Raw genomic sequence first — 16319 nt, 5'->3', positions numbered from 1 at the left:
AACATAACATAACATAACATAACATAACATAACATAACATAACATAACATAACATACTAACATACTATTTTTAACTCTATTTTTAAATAGTTAAAAATATGCATTGCACATATTTTTAACTGTACTGAAAATATGCGCAGTGCATTTAAAAGCTGGGTAGATGTTTACCAGGACTTTGCTGATGGCCATAAAATATTTTTTTCTGTACATCTTGCTAGAAGCACATTTTTCCTAATAGTACTGTGGATGTTTTGCATCCACAAAACATCCACAGTACATTATATTTGAGTTCTATAACTCAAGTATAATGTCTGAGTTATCGAAATGTCAAGATTCAAAATTTGTGAACTAAATTCTATGGTTATAAAAATGACTGTAATCGAACGCTGCAATGTAGCACACTCAGTAGCTCTTCCTCTGGTCAACAAACATAATGCTGTTGTTGGTGATGGAGGCAAAAACAAAGACGTTTACTGAGAATCTCTTCAAATCAGTTTAGGAATATTTACCATGAAAAAGTCTTGATCAAATAGCTTATTTGCTTATAACTTATAATGTCAAGTTGTCTTTGCTATTTAGTTTATGTAAAACTAAACAAAATCGATCAAGTTATTTTTGGTTTGCAATACTTAAATCATACAATGCAACTTAATTTGTTTTTATATGTTGGAGTTCTTGATTCTTATGAGGCAATTGGTTTGGAAAATTATTCTTGCCTTTAAAAATGGTTGAAATGTGTGTTCAAAAACTTTTTATATGAAGTCTAAAGCTGATATAAAATTCATGCCCTTTATGAATGTTGAACATAATTGCAGATGTAGTATCTACAGCTGTTTGCTAGAGCGTACTCATTGCTTTCATATTTGATCCAGTTTTCTCTACACTTTTGCCCATCTGTCTAAGTGATGCAGGCTCTGAACTCAATGATGCTCAACAAGCCTCATTAGAGTAAAAGAAACACCAGAAGTGGTTCCTATCGGTTAAGCAAACAATCAGAGTGGCCATTTCATCCAAGGCTTCAACAGTTCAAAAACAGTCTGTCTGGATTTATGTTTTCAGCATGCTGTGAACTGCCAGAGCAAACACATGCGGCACACTCCTAAACACACCATGACAGAGAGAAAGACTGTAGACAGACGCCTGCCTGGTCAGAAACCTGATGATGAGCCACTGACCCACAGGAGCGTTTCCCCAGTTTGCCTGGTGGTGAGAGCAGCACTATTTGAAGGTGATTGTCCATAAACTGATGAGAAATTAAAAATCTGACCTGATCATAGCACTGGATGATAAGGTAAAGCAGCAATTACAAATACTCCTGAGAGGAGATCTTTCCTGTGAATCATTTCTCTGCGGTTCAGATTCAAAAGCCCCGTTTACAAACCTCATGGTGGTGCTGGAGGCAGCCGGCTTAAAAAAAAAAAAAAAAAAAAAAAAAAAGAGTTTTGTGGAGCCATATTACTGGTTAGAAAGCGATTAGATCTTTGAATACAGCTGGAACACAATGCAACAAGGATCTGATAGAGCGAGGAATATTCTCTAACGTAAGTTGCAAACACAATGTGTCACGGCGCTTGTGGAGATTAATTGCCTTCATGGTCCAGAGGAGTGAACAAAAAGCGAACGCGATGCGATCTCACAACTTCTGAACTCCATTGGCCAAACGCAGTGATCGGCAGCCGTCCTAATTGCAACAGCTCCCGCTCTGCTGTGATCAAAATTCAGGGAGCACATCCATAATCAAGAGCAATTAATCTGCTAATATCCCCCCAGTGTTGCGATAATGGCAACATTAACGGGGCTCATCTGCCCCGCCGCTGCTTTGCTAGGTGGCTGATTCACAACAAGAAGACACCGAACGCTATTTGACAGGTATTTCTTTTTTCCCTCCCCTCCGGCATTCATATCACCAAAGTCAATTTGAATAAACTACTGTCATCTCCCATAAGGGCTGATCCCACTACACAAATTCCCTCCCGCTAAACAGGTTTGCAATCCTCAATGAAGTGGCGCGTATAAATTACCCCGTCCCGTCTAGCAAACAATATGAGCTGTGACAGATCATATAAAGAAAACATTTGTACATCGGCAGCAGAAAGTGTCTTTAACATGCGGCGGTTGGAAGGAAACGGGCGAGGCCATCGAATAAAAGACGCATTTTACAGGAGGAACGAGAGAATAACCGGGATGACTGGCTACGGCAAGATGACAACAACAGCCGTCCACCTTTAGAAGAGGTGACAGAATCAACCGCTTTCACTCACGTCTAAGGAAGGGCAAAAGAAAACAGTTAAAGTCTACAGTGTCTCATCAAAAATTTATACTTTGAAAGTTTGTACTAAAGAAAAATGCCACCATTTGTTTTTACCCCCTTTACTTTGATTGCCATAACAACTTGTATGTTAAAGGGGCTTACCCAGGGTCACAACTACAAATTATTCAGGTGGATGTGAACACATAAATTGGCGCCCCCACCCGAAGGAAGGTACGTGAAGGTGAAGGAGCACACGCGCTACATTTCTCAGGTGGATGCCTACACAGTATACGCTGGCAGTGGAGTGATTGTAGTTGGCTGCGAACTTGCAGATGTGACCTTACTTCCAGTGTAGTGGAAGTCAGAAATATTGCCACCTGCAGATGATTGTTGGCAGTCACTTAAGTTGTCAAAAATATTGTTGACAATTTTTGCAGAAAATTTGGAATAAACACAAATATGTATCAGTGTGAGAAATTGCTGGGGTATGTTGATTTATATTATATGATCACAGAATTACAAAGAGCTAAATATACTTTCAGAATCTGAGAGGTTATGCTTGAAAATTGATGTTCACAGACACTTTGCGTCTATTCTGACAGTTATTTTGGAAAGAACAGTCAAATATGTCTGAATACCAATGTATGCCGCACTTTTCAGATTTATTTAAAAACCATCAAATTCATATTTTCTATGGTATGAGCGGGAACAGCTTGAGACGTCAATGTAACTAAAAAAGCCTGCTTTAAGTTCAATCCATTTGCTGTTTGCTACTCTGTCACATAAACTCCAGAAACCGAAGTTGCACTCATACAGATCAATTTCTACACTGTTAACTCAATTGAGTAAAGGCTTGTGAAAATTTCTGTTGTTGGGCATCCACGTAAATGAGCAGCATGATGCACTCTGAGCGCTCTTAAAATCCTCAACTGCTGCTGACTTTTAAGCATTCATAATAGATGGATTTTACCTTTTATACTTCAACAGAAAATGGAAACATGCCTTGATGGTGATTTGCAGAAGAATGCGCCTGTTGGGACTTATTTAAAATTCCATTATGTGATGTGTTCTTCAGTAAAAAGAACTAATGTAGAGATACAAAGTGCAATATTCTTCTTGGAGTTATTCATATGGACATAAATAAAATTATTTTTTAAGTTTATTATTTTTTTGCTTGCTTGTAGGGAGAAGTCAATTAAAAACACCTTTTTATAGAAACGACGTGGATAATTGGAGAAAAAAAAAGTTCTATTATAGCAGGCTACTGTGGTATTGACACTGCATTTCACAGGATTTTATAGACCGAAGAAGAAAGACTATTAAATGTACTGAACCTTGGAACAAAAATCATAAACCCCACAAGAAGAAAGCTCTGACTTTATATAGAAAAAAATCATTTTACTCCAGAGAATGATGGAAAGCTTACATCAATTTTAAGCATATAGGCCAGGGATTTTTAATTTTTTAGGAATCATTTTAATGGATTTTTTTTCTTTGACTTTTGTATGTCCTTTCCCTAAAGATGGAGAATCAATAAGAGCTGGATGTTCAGGTGCAGTTATGCTCAGACATGTTCTCTCAGGTGGAGAATAAAAAAGGGGGGATTTTACAGTCTGTTTACAGGTTTATATCTACAACATGCAACCTGGTCACAAAACTCAAGAGATGAAAAGGCAAGTTTGATCGCTCTGAAACATGCAAGAATTTATTGTTACAAAAGAAAATAGGTGAATCAGAATATCAGTTACGTTAATTTATTTGAGCAATTATATTCACAAAGAAAATTGTCTAACATGAATGTATTAAATACAGAATTGTGTATTTCAACTGTTTATTTCAAAGCAGCTTTGAGCTAATGAAAAGCTAAGATTCACTTTCTTAATAAATACCATAGACCACTTCTGCTAATCCAGTAATGTGCTAGCACTGGAGCTAATTTTTCAATTAGTGCTTTTGCTAACTTTGAAAATGTTTAACGCACTTAGCTTCTCCAAAATTAGCGCTAATTTATTTGGCTGCTTTGTAAATGTTCAGTTGACGTTTTGCTTATCACTGTTATGAATTCTTTAATGCCTGGTTCACATGGCAGATATTGATAAAGTTTGTAATGGAAACACAGCTATTAACACATGCTGGATAGCAACATAATTGAAGCTGGTGCTTTAGCCATTTAGCGTTAGCTTCTGCTAAATACCGCATTGGTGTAAAGCTTTAGCAAAAGTTAATATTAGCTTTATGGCAAGTGCAACTAACTTTTTAGTTACCTGTGCCAACCACTGCAGAGGACCAATAAAATAGTTTTTTTAAGTTTAGAAATGCACTGTTATCTAAATGGTAGGACCACACAAGGAGTCTGTTGACTTGACAGTTGTTCACCAGGTGGTCAGCAACATTTAAGCAGGGTTAGCCATAAGGAAGCTGTCTGATTACTGTGCTGTATTCCAGCATAGTGATGAAAAGGTGTAAGAATAAAAGTTTGGTGTAGAAATTTATTTTTTAGAAAAATAGATGCTTTGAATGTATTGGTAGGCTACTGTTAAGAAAATAAATTTAAAATATGCTACTTTTTAGACTTGATTATATGTTAAAAATATTAGACAAAATTAATAGTGTTTTAAATAAGAAAATTCGGCTCCAAATTATGTCCATGGTTCAGTCAGCGTAATCTCGTATATAAGATATTTCTATTGAAACACAATACACTAAGTTGAATTAAAATATTAGTTCTCTATAATTTAAAACACAGCTAGTTTTTCTGTGACCTGATCAGGCATCATGAGGGGGTCGAAAACTCTCTCCACATAGGAGTCTTTGTGTGTTTAACCCTTGGCTGAGCTGATAGGGTTTTTAACAGCTGGAGTTGTAAAAACAATCTGATCTTGTCGCCAGAGTAGAGCTTCCTCTCAGGACAGGGTAATAAAAAACATCACCCCACTCAAAAGAAAATAACACTACTTTGATCTTAAAAAAACAAGCTTTTACTGGAACATGGTCAACTATTTTTAAATGAACTTAGCTAAGGACAGTCCCCTAATCTGAATGCAGCAGAGAAGGAAAACATGCCTTTCCTTTAAAAGTATAGGACCCAGAACCTTAACTTCAGGTCGCTCCGGGGTTACCCATGATGCTGTCTTCGGGGAACGGTGCGTCGGTAAAATGCTTCCCCGTAAGTTTGTCTTTGTGTGTCGATGTCTGTGTAGTGACGTAAATATTGGACTGGATTTCGGTTTGTGATTTTATTATGTGTGATGTCAGCTTCATTAGTTTGTTCGTCTAATCAATGTTGTTATGATTGTAAGCGTTTGTGTTTGTGGCTCAGCTGATACAATGACGTCATCGAGGAATCTGGGCAGAAGATTTTAATTCTTCTTCTTCTGAATTAAAATTAACAGTACAAATATTAAATGGTTATTTTAACAGAAGGTTTCTGTATTTAAAATCCTCTCTTTGTTGGTCTTATGTAATTCAAGTCTTGAGTTTTTTTCAACGTAAGTTGTCAAAATGATTAAAAATAAATGCTTTAAATAAATCCTTCTGTGATCCTGGGGAATAAATACAACACATAAAAACTTCACTTGTAAAATTCTTAAACGTTTTCATGACATTGTAAATTATAGAACGTCATTATCACCAAACAGTTTCCTCGTGAAAATCTATACAAAAACCTTTCTGAATGTGAAAGCCTGGTCTTTCCTCCTCGAGGCCAATATACTGAAGATCAATAATTCCATAAATCTACGCAAGCCTGCCAACAAGGAAGGTCAACACAGAAGAAATAACAATAACACAAGTGAACCGTGCAAATAGGGTCACAGTGAGGGTACAGTTCAGCGAATAAGTCAGCAAGTCCCCCAGGAAGCCAAGGAGGCCAGAACACCTTCCCCCTGTGGAAATAGGACATGAAAAACAGCCACGTGCACCGAATAAAACCGCCCAACGCGCTGCACTCTATACCCGGCTCACATTCATTTTTAATGAAGTGTAATAAGTCATAACACCATAACACCGGAGCAGAAATGCAATCCACCGCCCAGATGATCAAAAGGCACAAGGACTTCCTCACACCGCATATCCTCTGACAGAGCCAGAGGCGCCGAGGCAGGGAGCTGAACCGCTTCAGCATCTCCACAAACACAAACAGCAGCCGATGCGTCTGTGTCTCACCCAGTAACGACGACACGGAGGTGCGGGGGCGGGGAGGAGAGAAAGAAAGAAAAAAAAGTCCTTCTCCCTTCGTGCTTTATCAGAGGGCAGTGACTGGATGCTTCATTCAGCTCTGGTCATTTTTTATTTATCCTTTCAAACACTTTGGTTTAGTTTTTCAAACAGCTGAAACGAAACATGGTGCGGGTCCACTCGCTGCCAAAAGCTAAGAAAACATTCATTTCAAACACGTGTCTACTCCTTGGCAGGGTCAGGGTCTCTGTTGAACGGGCTGAAAAAGAGAGACGGTGATCAAATGGAGGAACACGGAAATACCTTTTACTGTAACACTTCCTGTGCTGCTCGCCACTCCAAACTGGTTTCTTGCAACGCAGGTGTAGAGGCCGGCGTCCAGTTTGGTTACGTTCCATATCCGAAGGCTGCCATTGTCCAGGATGGAGACCCTGTGGTTAAAAAAGAGAATATTAGTACTATTAATGTTATTTATCTTGGTAAGATTTATGCTTGAGATTAAAATTATTTTTTCCATACACTAAAACACTGCAAATCATTGACAAACCATTGCCGCAGTGAAACATCGTGATGGTTTTCAGGACAGAAAAACTGGTCAGTTATCTTTTTTAAAGCTAAAACAGAGAAAAACCACAAGAGAGCAACAGGAACATCAAAAATACTGGCCAGTGTTTTTCATAATGGCCTTATACACACGTAGCTGCAGCCAATATCTCCGCCACTTTGTTTAAAAAAATTAGATCAGATCAGTTTCAGAAAAGTTTTCATCCACATGAACTTCCACAAAATCCCCTTGAATGTTGTTTTTTAACATGCCAAACCCACAGGGGGCAGTGTAGCACAAAGCTAAAACCTGTCAGCCAATCAAATAGCTTCAAAACAACCATGACTTCCTGTTAGGAGTTAAACATGGTGCTAGGAGGTTCAGATATATAACTTGAACTACTTTAAATAGTAGTTTTTATTTATTAACTTTAAATAAATAAAGTTAATAAAACACAAGATGAATCATGTCATGTAAGTATGTGGATATATTATTTGTCAAAGACTGTAATGTGTGTGACCCTAAATCTCTGTTTTCCCGTCAACACGCAAACACAAAACTAATATGGATGAAAACATTTCCATGGTAACCGGTTTGGAAAATGCCACATTCATTTGTGTATTACTGTAGGAAAACAAAGCTGCATATTCAAATGTAGGGAAATACCGTGACAGCACAGGACTCACCACCTGCGGCATTTTCACATACAGTATAAAACACAAAGATATGAACTTTTTTCATTCATTTATGCATGAATGAAAAAAGTTCATAACCTTTTTTTGTCATCGACTGACACAATGAGGTGCTGTAGGAGTAAGTCTGTTTTGATGTGCTAATAAGAAATGTGCTGCAGTTTTCATAAAACAGAAACAATCAGGATCAAGGATCTGATCAGAACTTTGATTAGGAACTGTTCCAATACCCAAGATTGGATTAGACCAACAATTGTCATAATGTTCAGAAATTTGAAGCAGCTTGCGGCAAAAACACAATACTCAAGATTCCACATTTTTCAGATTTTTAATTCATTTCTACTTTTTCTCAGATGCAGAATATAAAATACAGCCTCGCATTTTCAGGGCTGATTAATTCAGCATGTAGCTATGAGATATCTGGGACAAAAGTGGCTTCCTGCCCTTTATGCAATGACCACAAGTGCTTCAAAGAAGGTCAAAAGGCCTCAACAAAAGTTGACATTTTCAAAATAACATGCAGGAGTGGAAAATGTGCCCTTGAAAGCAAGGTACTGTGGGAAATCATCAAAGCACGTTGAATTTTAATTATCTGAAACGCTCTGCTGATTCTGCAAGCTGTAAACATAAAACGTCCTCAGCCTGATTGTACGGGGGGAGAGGGCCTGTGTGGAGGGGAATGATGTGAGGCTGGAAAATTGCTGCGTTTACTTATGAACATAGTTGAGGGAGTCAAAGAAAACGGAGCCATCCGCTGTCGGATGGCACTCAGGATTTCAGAGTTCTGAGGCACTTTAGTATTTTTCCGCATGGCTTCAAACTGCAAAGTTAAATCATTCATCACAAGCAAACTCCAACTCAAACTAAATCTTTTTGTTATGAAATCAACCAAGAGAGGGAATGTTTGACAGATAAACACTTAAACACATTAAACCTGTCAAAACACAAATAATTTAGTACCCTGAAACAAAGGTCTATTAAACTCTTCCCTAAACAAGACAGATTAAACAAATTTTCATGTCAAAAACTCAATGGTACGCACACAACTGCTAATATGCCAATATGCTAATACGCTAATAGCAGAGCTAATTTTTCAAATAAAGTAAAACACAGATATTGGGGAACAAGATAAAAACATAAATGTAATATTTAAGGTATAATAGAAAATGTAAATTATAATATCAAAGTTAAATTGGTAATTGAGGGTTGTAGTCTTTCCAGGACTGATTTGAATTGAAGTTAGCGCTTTAGCAATAGCTTCCACTAAATACAATGTTGGTGTGCTACATTAACAGACCTAATGTTTATGATTAGTGCTTTAGACTTAGTGGAACTAATATTTTTGCTAGCGGAGCCCATCGCAAGTTAGCAAACTTCATGGACCCAGAAGGATCTAACCAAACAGAGCAGCTCTGTTTGGTTAGATCCTTCCTAAGCATAGAGTGACTGAAGTAACAGGCCCAACTTCAAATTCTTTAACTTCTTCTGGGATGGTTGAAACTTGGATACAGGTGGGTGTCCAGCAGAACAGTGACCCCAACCAAACATCAAAACTGATTTTGGACAGATAAAGTAAGTTAACAAAGTTTCTGGAAAACAACTGATTTCAGCTCTTCTGACAAACTGTGGGTTCAATTTCTGTGACAGAAAGCCAATCAATCTAAATTAACTCTAGGACTTCTGCCCACAAACACGCTAGATATCCAACCAGACTATGAAAGAGATTTGCTGAGGGTTAAAAAAACATAAAAATAAAAACTGTTGCATCACCTTTCACCCTGAAAAAAAAAATAAAAAATCAAATTCTTCAATAAATGTCCAAAGTCAATGTGGCATTCAAGGCTATGATGAATGTTTGTAGACTTCTGACCAGCAGTGCACTTCTAATAAAAAGAAAGAGGTATTTTATAAACTTTATCTGTTGTTGCTAGATTAAAATGTTGATACACTCAATACACAAAATAAAACTTTGATACTTCCTTTACTATTATTTCACCGATCTTTCATTTAGCATGTTATGCTCTATGTTTTATAATTGAGCTGAATTATACTGTTAATGTTTTTGAATCAGAATCTGATCTGAATATGTTCGTCATTGTTTTCTTATTTTTATCTTACACAATGTAATGAGTTGGATTAACTGAAGTGGTGATATGGAACATTCCATGACCACCTCCAAAGGAAGGTACGTAAGGATGAAGGAGTGTAGAAAACATGCGGTCGCTCTATCCGTATGAGCGACCGTATGCTTACCCCCCCGAGATGAAGACATGTGGAAGGTAAAACTTGCTACATTTACATGTGCGCGAGGTGAAGGAGTGTAAGGGCGCAGTGAAGTGTATGCAAAGGCATCATCGGGGCACCGCCCCCTCCATACGGGGTTTTGACGCCCACTCTGGTGCAGCGCCCCTATGTGTTGCATGCGCTACATGCCCATTTTTTGCGCCACTGACTGGCACACCAAGGGTTGTTGTAGAAAAAGTGAAATGGGAAAGAGAATTCGTTTTAAAACTAATATAGCCACAAAAGGCAAAAATAAGGATACAGTAACAAAAATACATATATAGCTTTAGAAAATGTTACACTAAGTGAATAAACATGCCTTGCTTTAGTGTCTAAATGTACACACACACACACACACACCTACACACACACACACATGCAGACACATACACATACAGTTCCTTGCAAAAGTGTAGATCATGAACTTTTTCACATTTTGACCATTCACAAGTACAACATGAAATGCATTTCACTGGGATTCCATGTGACAGGCTAACAACATACAGAGGACACTGTAAGAGTAAACAGTGGTTTTCAAGTTTTTTTTTTTTTTTTTTTACATGGTTTTTAAGTTTAACAATACATACAATACAAAGTCCATAATGTTAATGTATGGACTTAACATTAACATTATGTTAATGTTAATGACTTAACAGTAACATTATGTTAATGTTAATAACTTAACATTATGTTAATGTTAAGTCCATAGGGTACATGGTTTTCAAGTTGTTGTTTTTTTTAAGAAAAAAGAGAAATCTGAAAAGTGTGGCAAACGTTTGCATTTACCCTGCTTTACCATGATGCACCTGAAGACCAAGGAACACAGCAGACAGGTCGGGGGAAATTGTTGAAATTTAAATAAAGGGTTTTCTGGAATTAGTGGCCTTTATTTGCAGCAAACAGGGAATGAGCAGAGAGGGAAAACATGCAACAAATGTCCCAAGGTTGGAACTCGAACCCTAGACGGCAGCGCTGAAGGCTAAGGCCTAGTCCACATAGGAGAGTCTTTGTTTTAAAAAGACTCGGCTATGTGTCTTTGTTTTAAAAGACCTTTTAAAATAAAGGCTATGTGTACATTTTAGGAACAAAGTCTCTTCAATCACAGTCTGTGTTTTCTCACTGCTTTGTTAAAGTTACTTTTTAAAAATGGTCTTTTTACCGATAGTTCTTCAAATATCGGTTGAAGAAAAGTGCTCATCCGTACAAATGCACTGAACTACACTTTAAACATGCCAAGTCCATAGGAGGCAGTGTAGGGCAAAGGTAAAACCAAGGTCAGACAATAACAATGCTTCAAAACAACCATGACTTTGTTTTTGGAATTAAACATGGTGTCAGGAGATCCATTTGTGTGAACAGATATATAGATTGAACTACAGAATATAAAGTTAATAAAACACAAGCCTGTCGACTGGGACTTGTGATAAAAGCCAGTATGTGATAATTGAACAACAATGTTCCTTGACTGGGAGGGATAGTTGGTGGAAAATAGCTGACCTCCAAGCGCTCTTTTTCCTTTGCTACTCAACATATCTTGTAAAAGCAAACGTGCAAAAAAACGTCTGAGCCAATGGAACAATCAGCACCTCTCTGATAGTGGCCATCTTTCCTCCATTCATGGCCAAAAGGTAACAACAGTCACACGTCAGCACCACATGATTTTTTGCAGGCTGTTAAGCTTTTACCTCAAAATCTCAGGCCTCCAATGTCCACACGCAGACACAAAAAAGGAGAATTTCCTAATCTGTCTGTCCGTAGTTTTTATTATTAATCGTTTTTAGTGATATGTAATTCAAATTAAATTCCATGTAATTTGTAAACATCATGTACAAATTACATGGAAACATTTTTTGCTAAGATTTATCAAAGGGTCATTTTCATCTGTGGAGACTTTAATATTGACATGGTGAATCCAAACAAGGTTAAAAGTACAGCTAAATTTATCGATACTATGCATATTTTAGGTTTATATCCACTAATTACTAAACCAAGTAGAATAACAACACACAGTTCAACCCTGATTGACAAAATATTTACTAATTACATGGAAAGTAAATTGAGAAGTGGACTTATTATAAATGATATCAGTGACCATCTGTTATCCTAGAAGAGGTTTCCAGAAAAATAAATGAGGTCACCAACATCACATACAAAAGAATAATATCAGAAGACTCAATAAGAGCATTAAGAAACGAGTTACAAGCAGAGAACTGGAAAGTGTTCTATGAAGAAAAAAATATTGATAAAGCTTTAGAGATATTTATCAAAATATTTAAAGCATTTTACAATAAAACTGTCCAACTGTACCTTGTAATTACAGGCAAAAAAACACACAAATATAAGCCATGGATTACTAAAAAGATTACAAAACACATGTAAGAAAAAGAATAATCTATATAAACAATTTATAAAATATAAAATGCTTGAAGCAGAGCAAAAATACAAAACTTATAAAAATAAATTAACTATTATTATGAGAAAATGTAAAAAAAGAATATTATTCTAGAATATTAGAAAATAATAAACAAAATATTGAAGGAATTTGGAAAACTTTACAAAGCTTGATAAGAAAGAATTCTTCTAATACTATTCACCCTAAATACATTATTTATAATGACAAAACCCTGAATGAAATAGTTGAGATAGTAAATGGATTTAATAAATATTTTGTAAATGTAGGGCCTAAGTTAGCTGAACAAATAAATAAATCAAACCCACTGGATGTGGATACACTGTAAATTTGTATAAAACAAAATGCATCATCTATGTACCTGAAACCTGTAGACAAAATTGAAATTAAGGAAATAGTTAATCAATGTAACAATAAAAAAATCAATGGACTGGAATGAAATTAACATGTCACTTATAAAAAAGATAATTGATGATATTGCAGACCCGCTGACTTACATCTGCAACTTGTCATTTATTACTGGAACATTTCCAAATGCAATGAGGTTATGCAAAGGTTTTTCATCTATTTAAATCTGGTGATAAACATATTATTAATAATTATAGACCTGTGTCCCTTCTTTGTCAATTTTCAAAAATACTAGAAAAAGTTTTTAGTAAAAGGTTAGATAATTTTATTGAAAAGCAAAACATTCTGACAGATTGTCAATATGGTTTCAGAGAAAACCGATCAACTTCAATGGCACTGATGGCGTTAACAGAAGAAATTATAGACAATCTGGATAAAAGGAAATTTGCAATTGGTGTATTTCTGGATCTCAAAAAAGCTTTTGATACCATCAATCATGACATGTTATTAAAAAAACTGGAAATTAGAGGGCTGGCATTAAACTGGATTAGAAGCTACATTGGAGAAAGGAAACAATTTGTAGAATTAGATGGCCAGAAATCAGATTTACTAAACATAACTTGTGGAGTTCCGCAGGGATCAGTACTGGGACCCAAATTGTTCAATTTGTATATAAACGACATAGTCAAAGTATCAAACCTTATAAAATACATTATATTTGCAGATGATACAAGTATCTTCTGTACTGGAGAAAACATTCAACGACTCTCAGAAGTGGTCAACACAGAAATGGAAAAATTACAACATTGGCTCAAAAACAATAAATTATCAGTAAATTAAGATAAAACCAAATTCATAATATTCGGAAACAATAAAAAAAGGAAAATAATCCAATTAAAATATCAATTGACAGTGTTGATTTACAACAAGTACATGAAATAAAATTCTTGGATGTCATATTAGACGATAAATTTAGCTGGAAACCACAGATCAGCCTAGTAAAATCTAAAATAGCCAAAAGTGTTGCTGTTCTAAGAGGAATTAGTTTTGTCCTGGACTATAAATCTTTGTTTATTCTATGTAACACACTCATTGTACCACATTTAACATATTGTGTGGAAATTTGGGGGAATACATACAAAACAAATTTACAGCCATTATACGTCTTACAAAAAAAAATCAATCCAAATACTACATAGAGTTATTTATCAAAACAAATAAACTGAAATTCTGGGACCTTGTAATATTTAAAACTTCACAATTCATGGTTAAGGTCAGAAATAAGAACTTCCACACAATATACAGGAAATGTTTGGTGACAGAGAGGGTGGTTATAATTTAAGAGGTGAAGGATATTTTAAAAAACAACATATTAGAACAACCAGGAAGAGTTTTTTTTATCTGTGTGTGGAGTAAATGTCTGGAATGGATTTAATGATGAGTTAAAAAAAAGTACAAATGCAAACTAATTAAAACAGAGCTTATTTCAAAATATGATATGTAAGATGACTATAATAATATAATAATAGTCTATAATGTAATTGATGATATAAATAGTATTTAAAAAAATTGTACATAGTTAAACATCATATAAAATGGAAACAAGTTGTCTCTTTTGATGTTCTGAAAGTTAATTGATTATAAATTGACAAGTAGAAAAAGGGCAGGACATTATAAGATATTATGTCTTCTACCTGCTCCTTTTAGAACAGAAAATATAAAATTTGCATGTCACATGGGCAGAATAATTTGTTTTACATTTTTATTTCTTAAGTTTGTTTCATTCTATTTTATTTTCTTTTCTTTTTCCTTGATTGTCTTTTCTGTCTTNTCTGGATAAAAGGAAATTTGCAATTGGTGTATTTCTGGATCTCACAAAAGCTTTTGATACCATCAATCATGACATGTTATTAAAAAAACTGGAAAGGTATGGAATTAGAGGGTGTTAGGTTCTGTGTTTTGAGTTCGAGTTTCTGTCTGTCTAGTCCTGTTTTCTCCAGAGTCTCTGTGTTGTTTTGATTGATCCCAGCTGTGTGTCATTCCTGTGATTACCCTCCCAGTGTATTTAGTCCCACCTGTTGTCAGTGTTCCTTATCGGATCCTCGTCGTGTATCACCCTCGTCTAAGTCTGTTTCCCTGTGGACTCTTTATCATTAAATTCATCATTTTCACCTTCATCCTGGCCTGCCTGCGTCTCATCTCACCTCACCAAAGCCTGAATCATGACAGAGGGCTGGCATTAAACTGGATTAGAAGCTACATTGAAGAAAGGAAACAATTTGTAGAATTAGATGGCCAGAAATCAGATTTACTAAACATAACTTGTGGAGTTCCGCAGGGATCAGTACCGGGACCCAAATTGTTCAATTTGTATATAAATGACATAATCAAAGTATCAAACCTTATAAAATACATTATATTTGCAGATGATACAAGCATCTTCTGTACTGGAGAAAACATTCAACGACTCAGAAGTGGTCAACACAGAAATGGAAAAATTACAACATTGGCTCAAAAACAATAAATTATCAGTAAATTTAGATAAAACCAAATTCATAATATTCGGAAACAATAAAAAAAAGGAAAATAATCCAATTAAAATATCAATTGACAGTGTTGATTTACAACAAGTACATGAAATAACATTTTTGGGTGTCATATTAGATGATAAATTTAGCTGGAAACCACAGATCAGCCTGGTAAAATCTAAAATAGAACAGCAAAGTGTTGCTGTTCTAAGAGGAATTAGTTTTGTCCTGGACTATAAATCTTTGTTTATTCTATGTAACTCACTCATTGTACCACATTTAACATATTGTGTGGAAATTTGGGGGAATACATACAAAACAAATTTACAGCCATTATACGTCTTACAAAACAAATCAATCCGAATACTACATAGAGTGGGATATTGGGAACACACAAACCAGTTATTTATCAAAACAAATATACTGAAATTCTGGGACCTTGTAATATTTAAAACTTCACAATTCATGTTTAAGGTCAGAAATAAGACAGACAGGGTGGTTATAATTTAAGAGGTGAAGGATATTTTAAAAAACAACAGATTAGAACAACCAGGAAGAGTTTTTTTTTTTATCTGTGTGTGGAGTAAATCTCTGGAATGGATTTAATGATGAGTTAAAAAGTACAAATGCAAACTAATTTAAAAAACTAATTAAAACAGAGCTTATTTCAAAATATGATATATAAGATGACTATAATAATATAATAATAGTCTATAATGTAATTGATGATATAAATAGTATGTAAATAATTGTACATAGTTAAACATCATATAAAATGGAAACAAGTTGTCTCTTTTGATGTTCTGAAAGTTAACTGATCATAAATTGACAAGTAGAAAAAGGGCAGGACATTATAAGATATTATATCTTCTACCTGCTCCTTTTAGAACAGAAAATATAAAATTTGCATGTCACATGGGCAGAATAATTTGTTTTATGTTTTTATTTATTAAGTTTGTTTCATTCTATTTTATTTAATTTTCTTTTTTCTTGATTGTTTTTTTTGTCTGTTCAAAAAAAATAAATTAACCAAAAAAAAAAAAAAAAAATAAAAAAAAAACGGAAATATGTCTCACTGCCAAAAAAC

The 16319-nt window shown here is 35.2% G+C and overlaps 1 protein-coding gene across 2 annotated transcripts in view; it reads right to left on the bottom strand.

The window, feature by feature from the left end:
• cntn4 (contactin 4) overlaps positions 1-16319 on the bottom strand; it is a 225229-nt gene that overhangs the window by 25254 nt on the left and 183656 nt on the right. For both annotated transcript variants that reach the window (XM_016675770.1, XM_007560856.2), the window contains exon 12: positions 6731-6858. In XM_016675770.1, coding sequence (XP_016531256.1) covers positions 6731-6858 — 128 coding nt within the window. The remainder of the gene's footprint in view (positions 1-6730; positions 6859-16319) is intronic.

The sequence above is a fragment of the Poecilia formosa genome, unplaced genomic scaffold (genome assembly GCF_000485575.1).
Source record: "Poecilia formosa unplaced genomic scaffold, Poecilia_formosa-5.1.2 Scaffold121, whole genome shotgun sequence".
NCBI classification, from domain to species: Eukaryota; Metazoa; Chordata; class Actinopteri; order Cyprinodontiformes; family Poeciliidae; genus Poecilia; species Poecilia formosa.
Note: the sequence above shows the minus strand (reverse complement) of the source record. Positions and strands in the feature narration are given on the sequence as shown.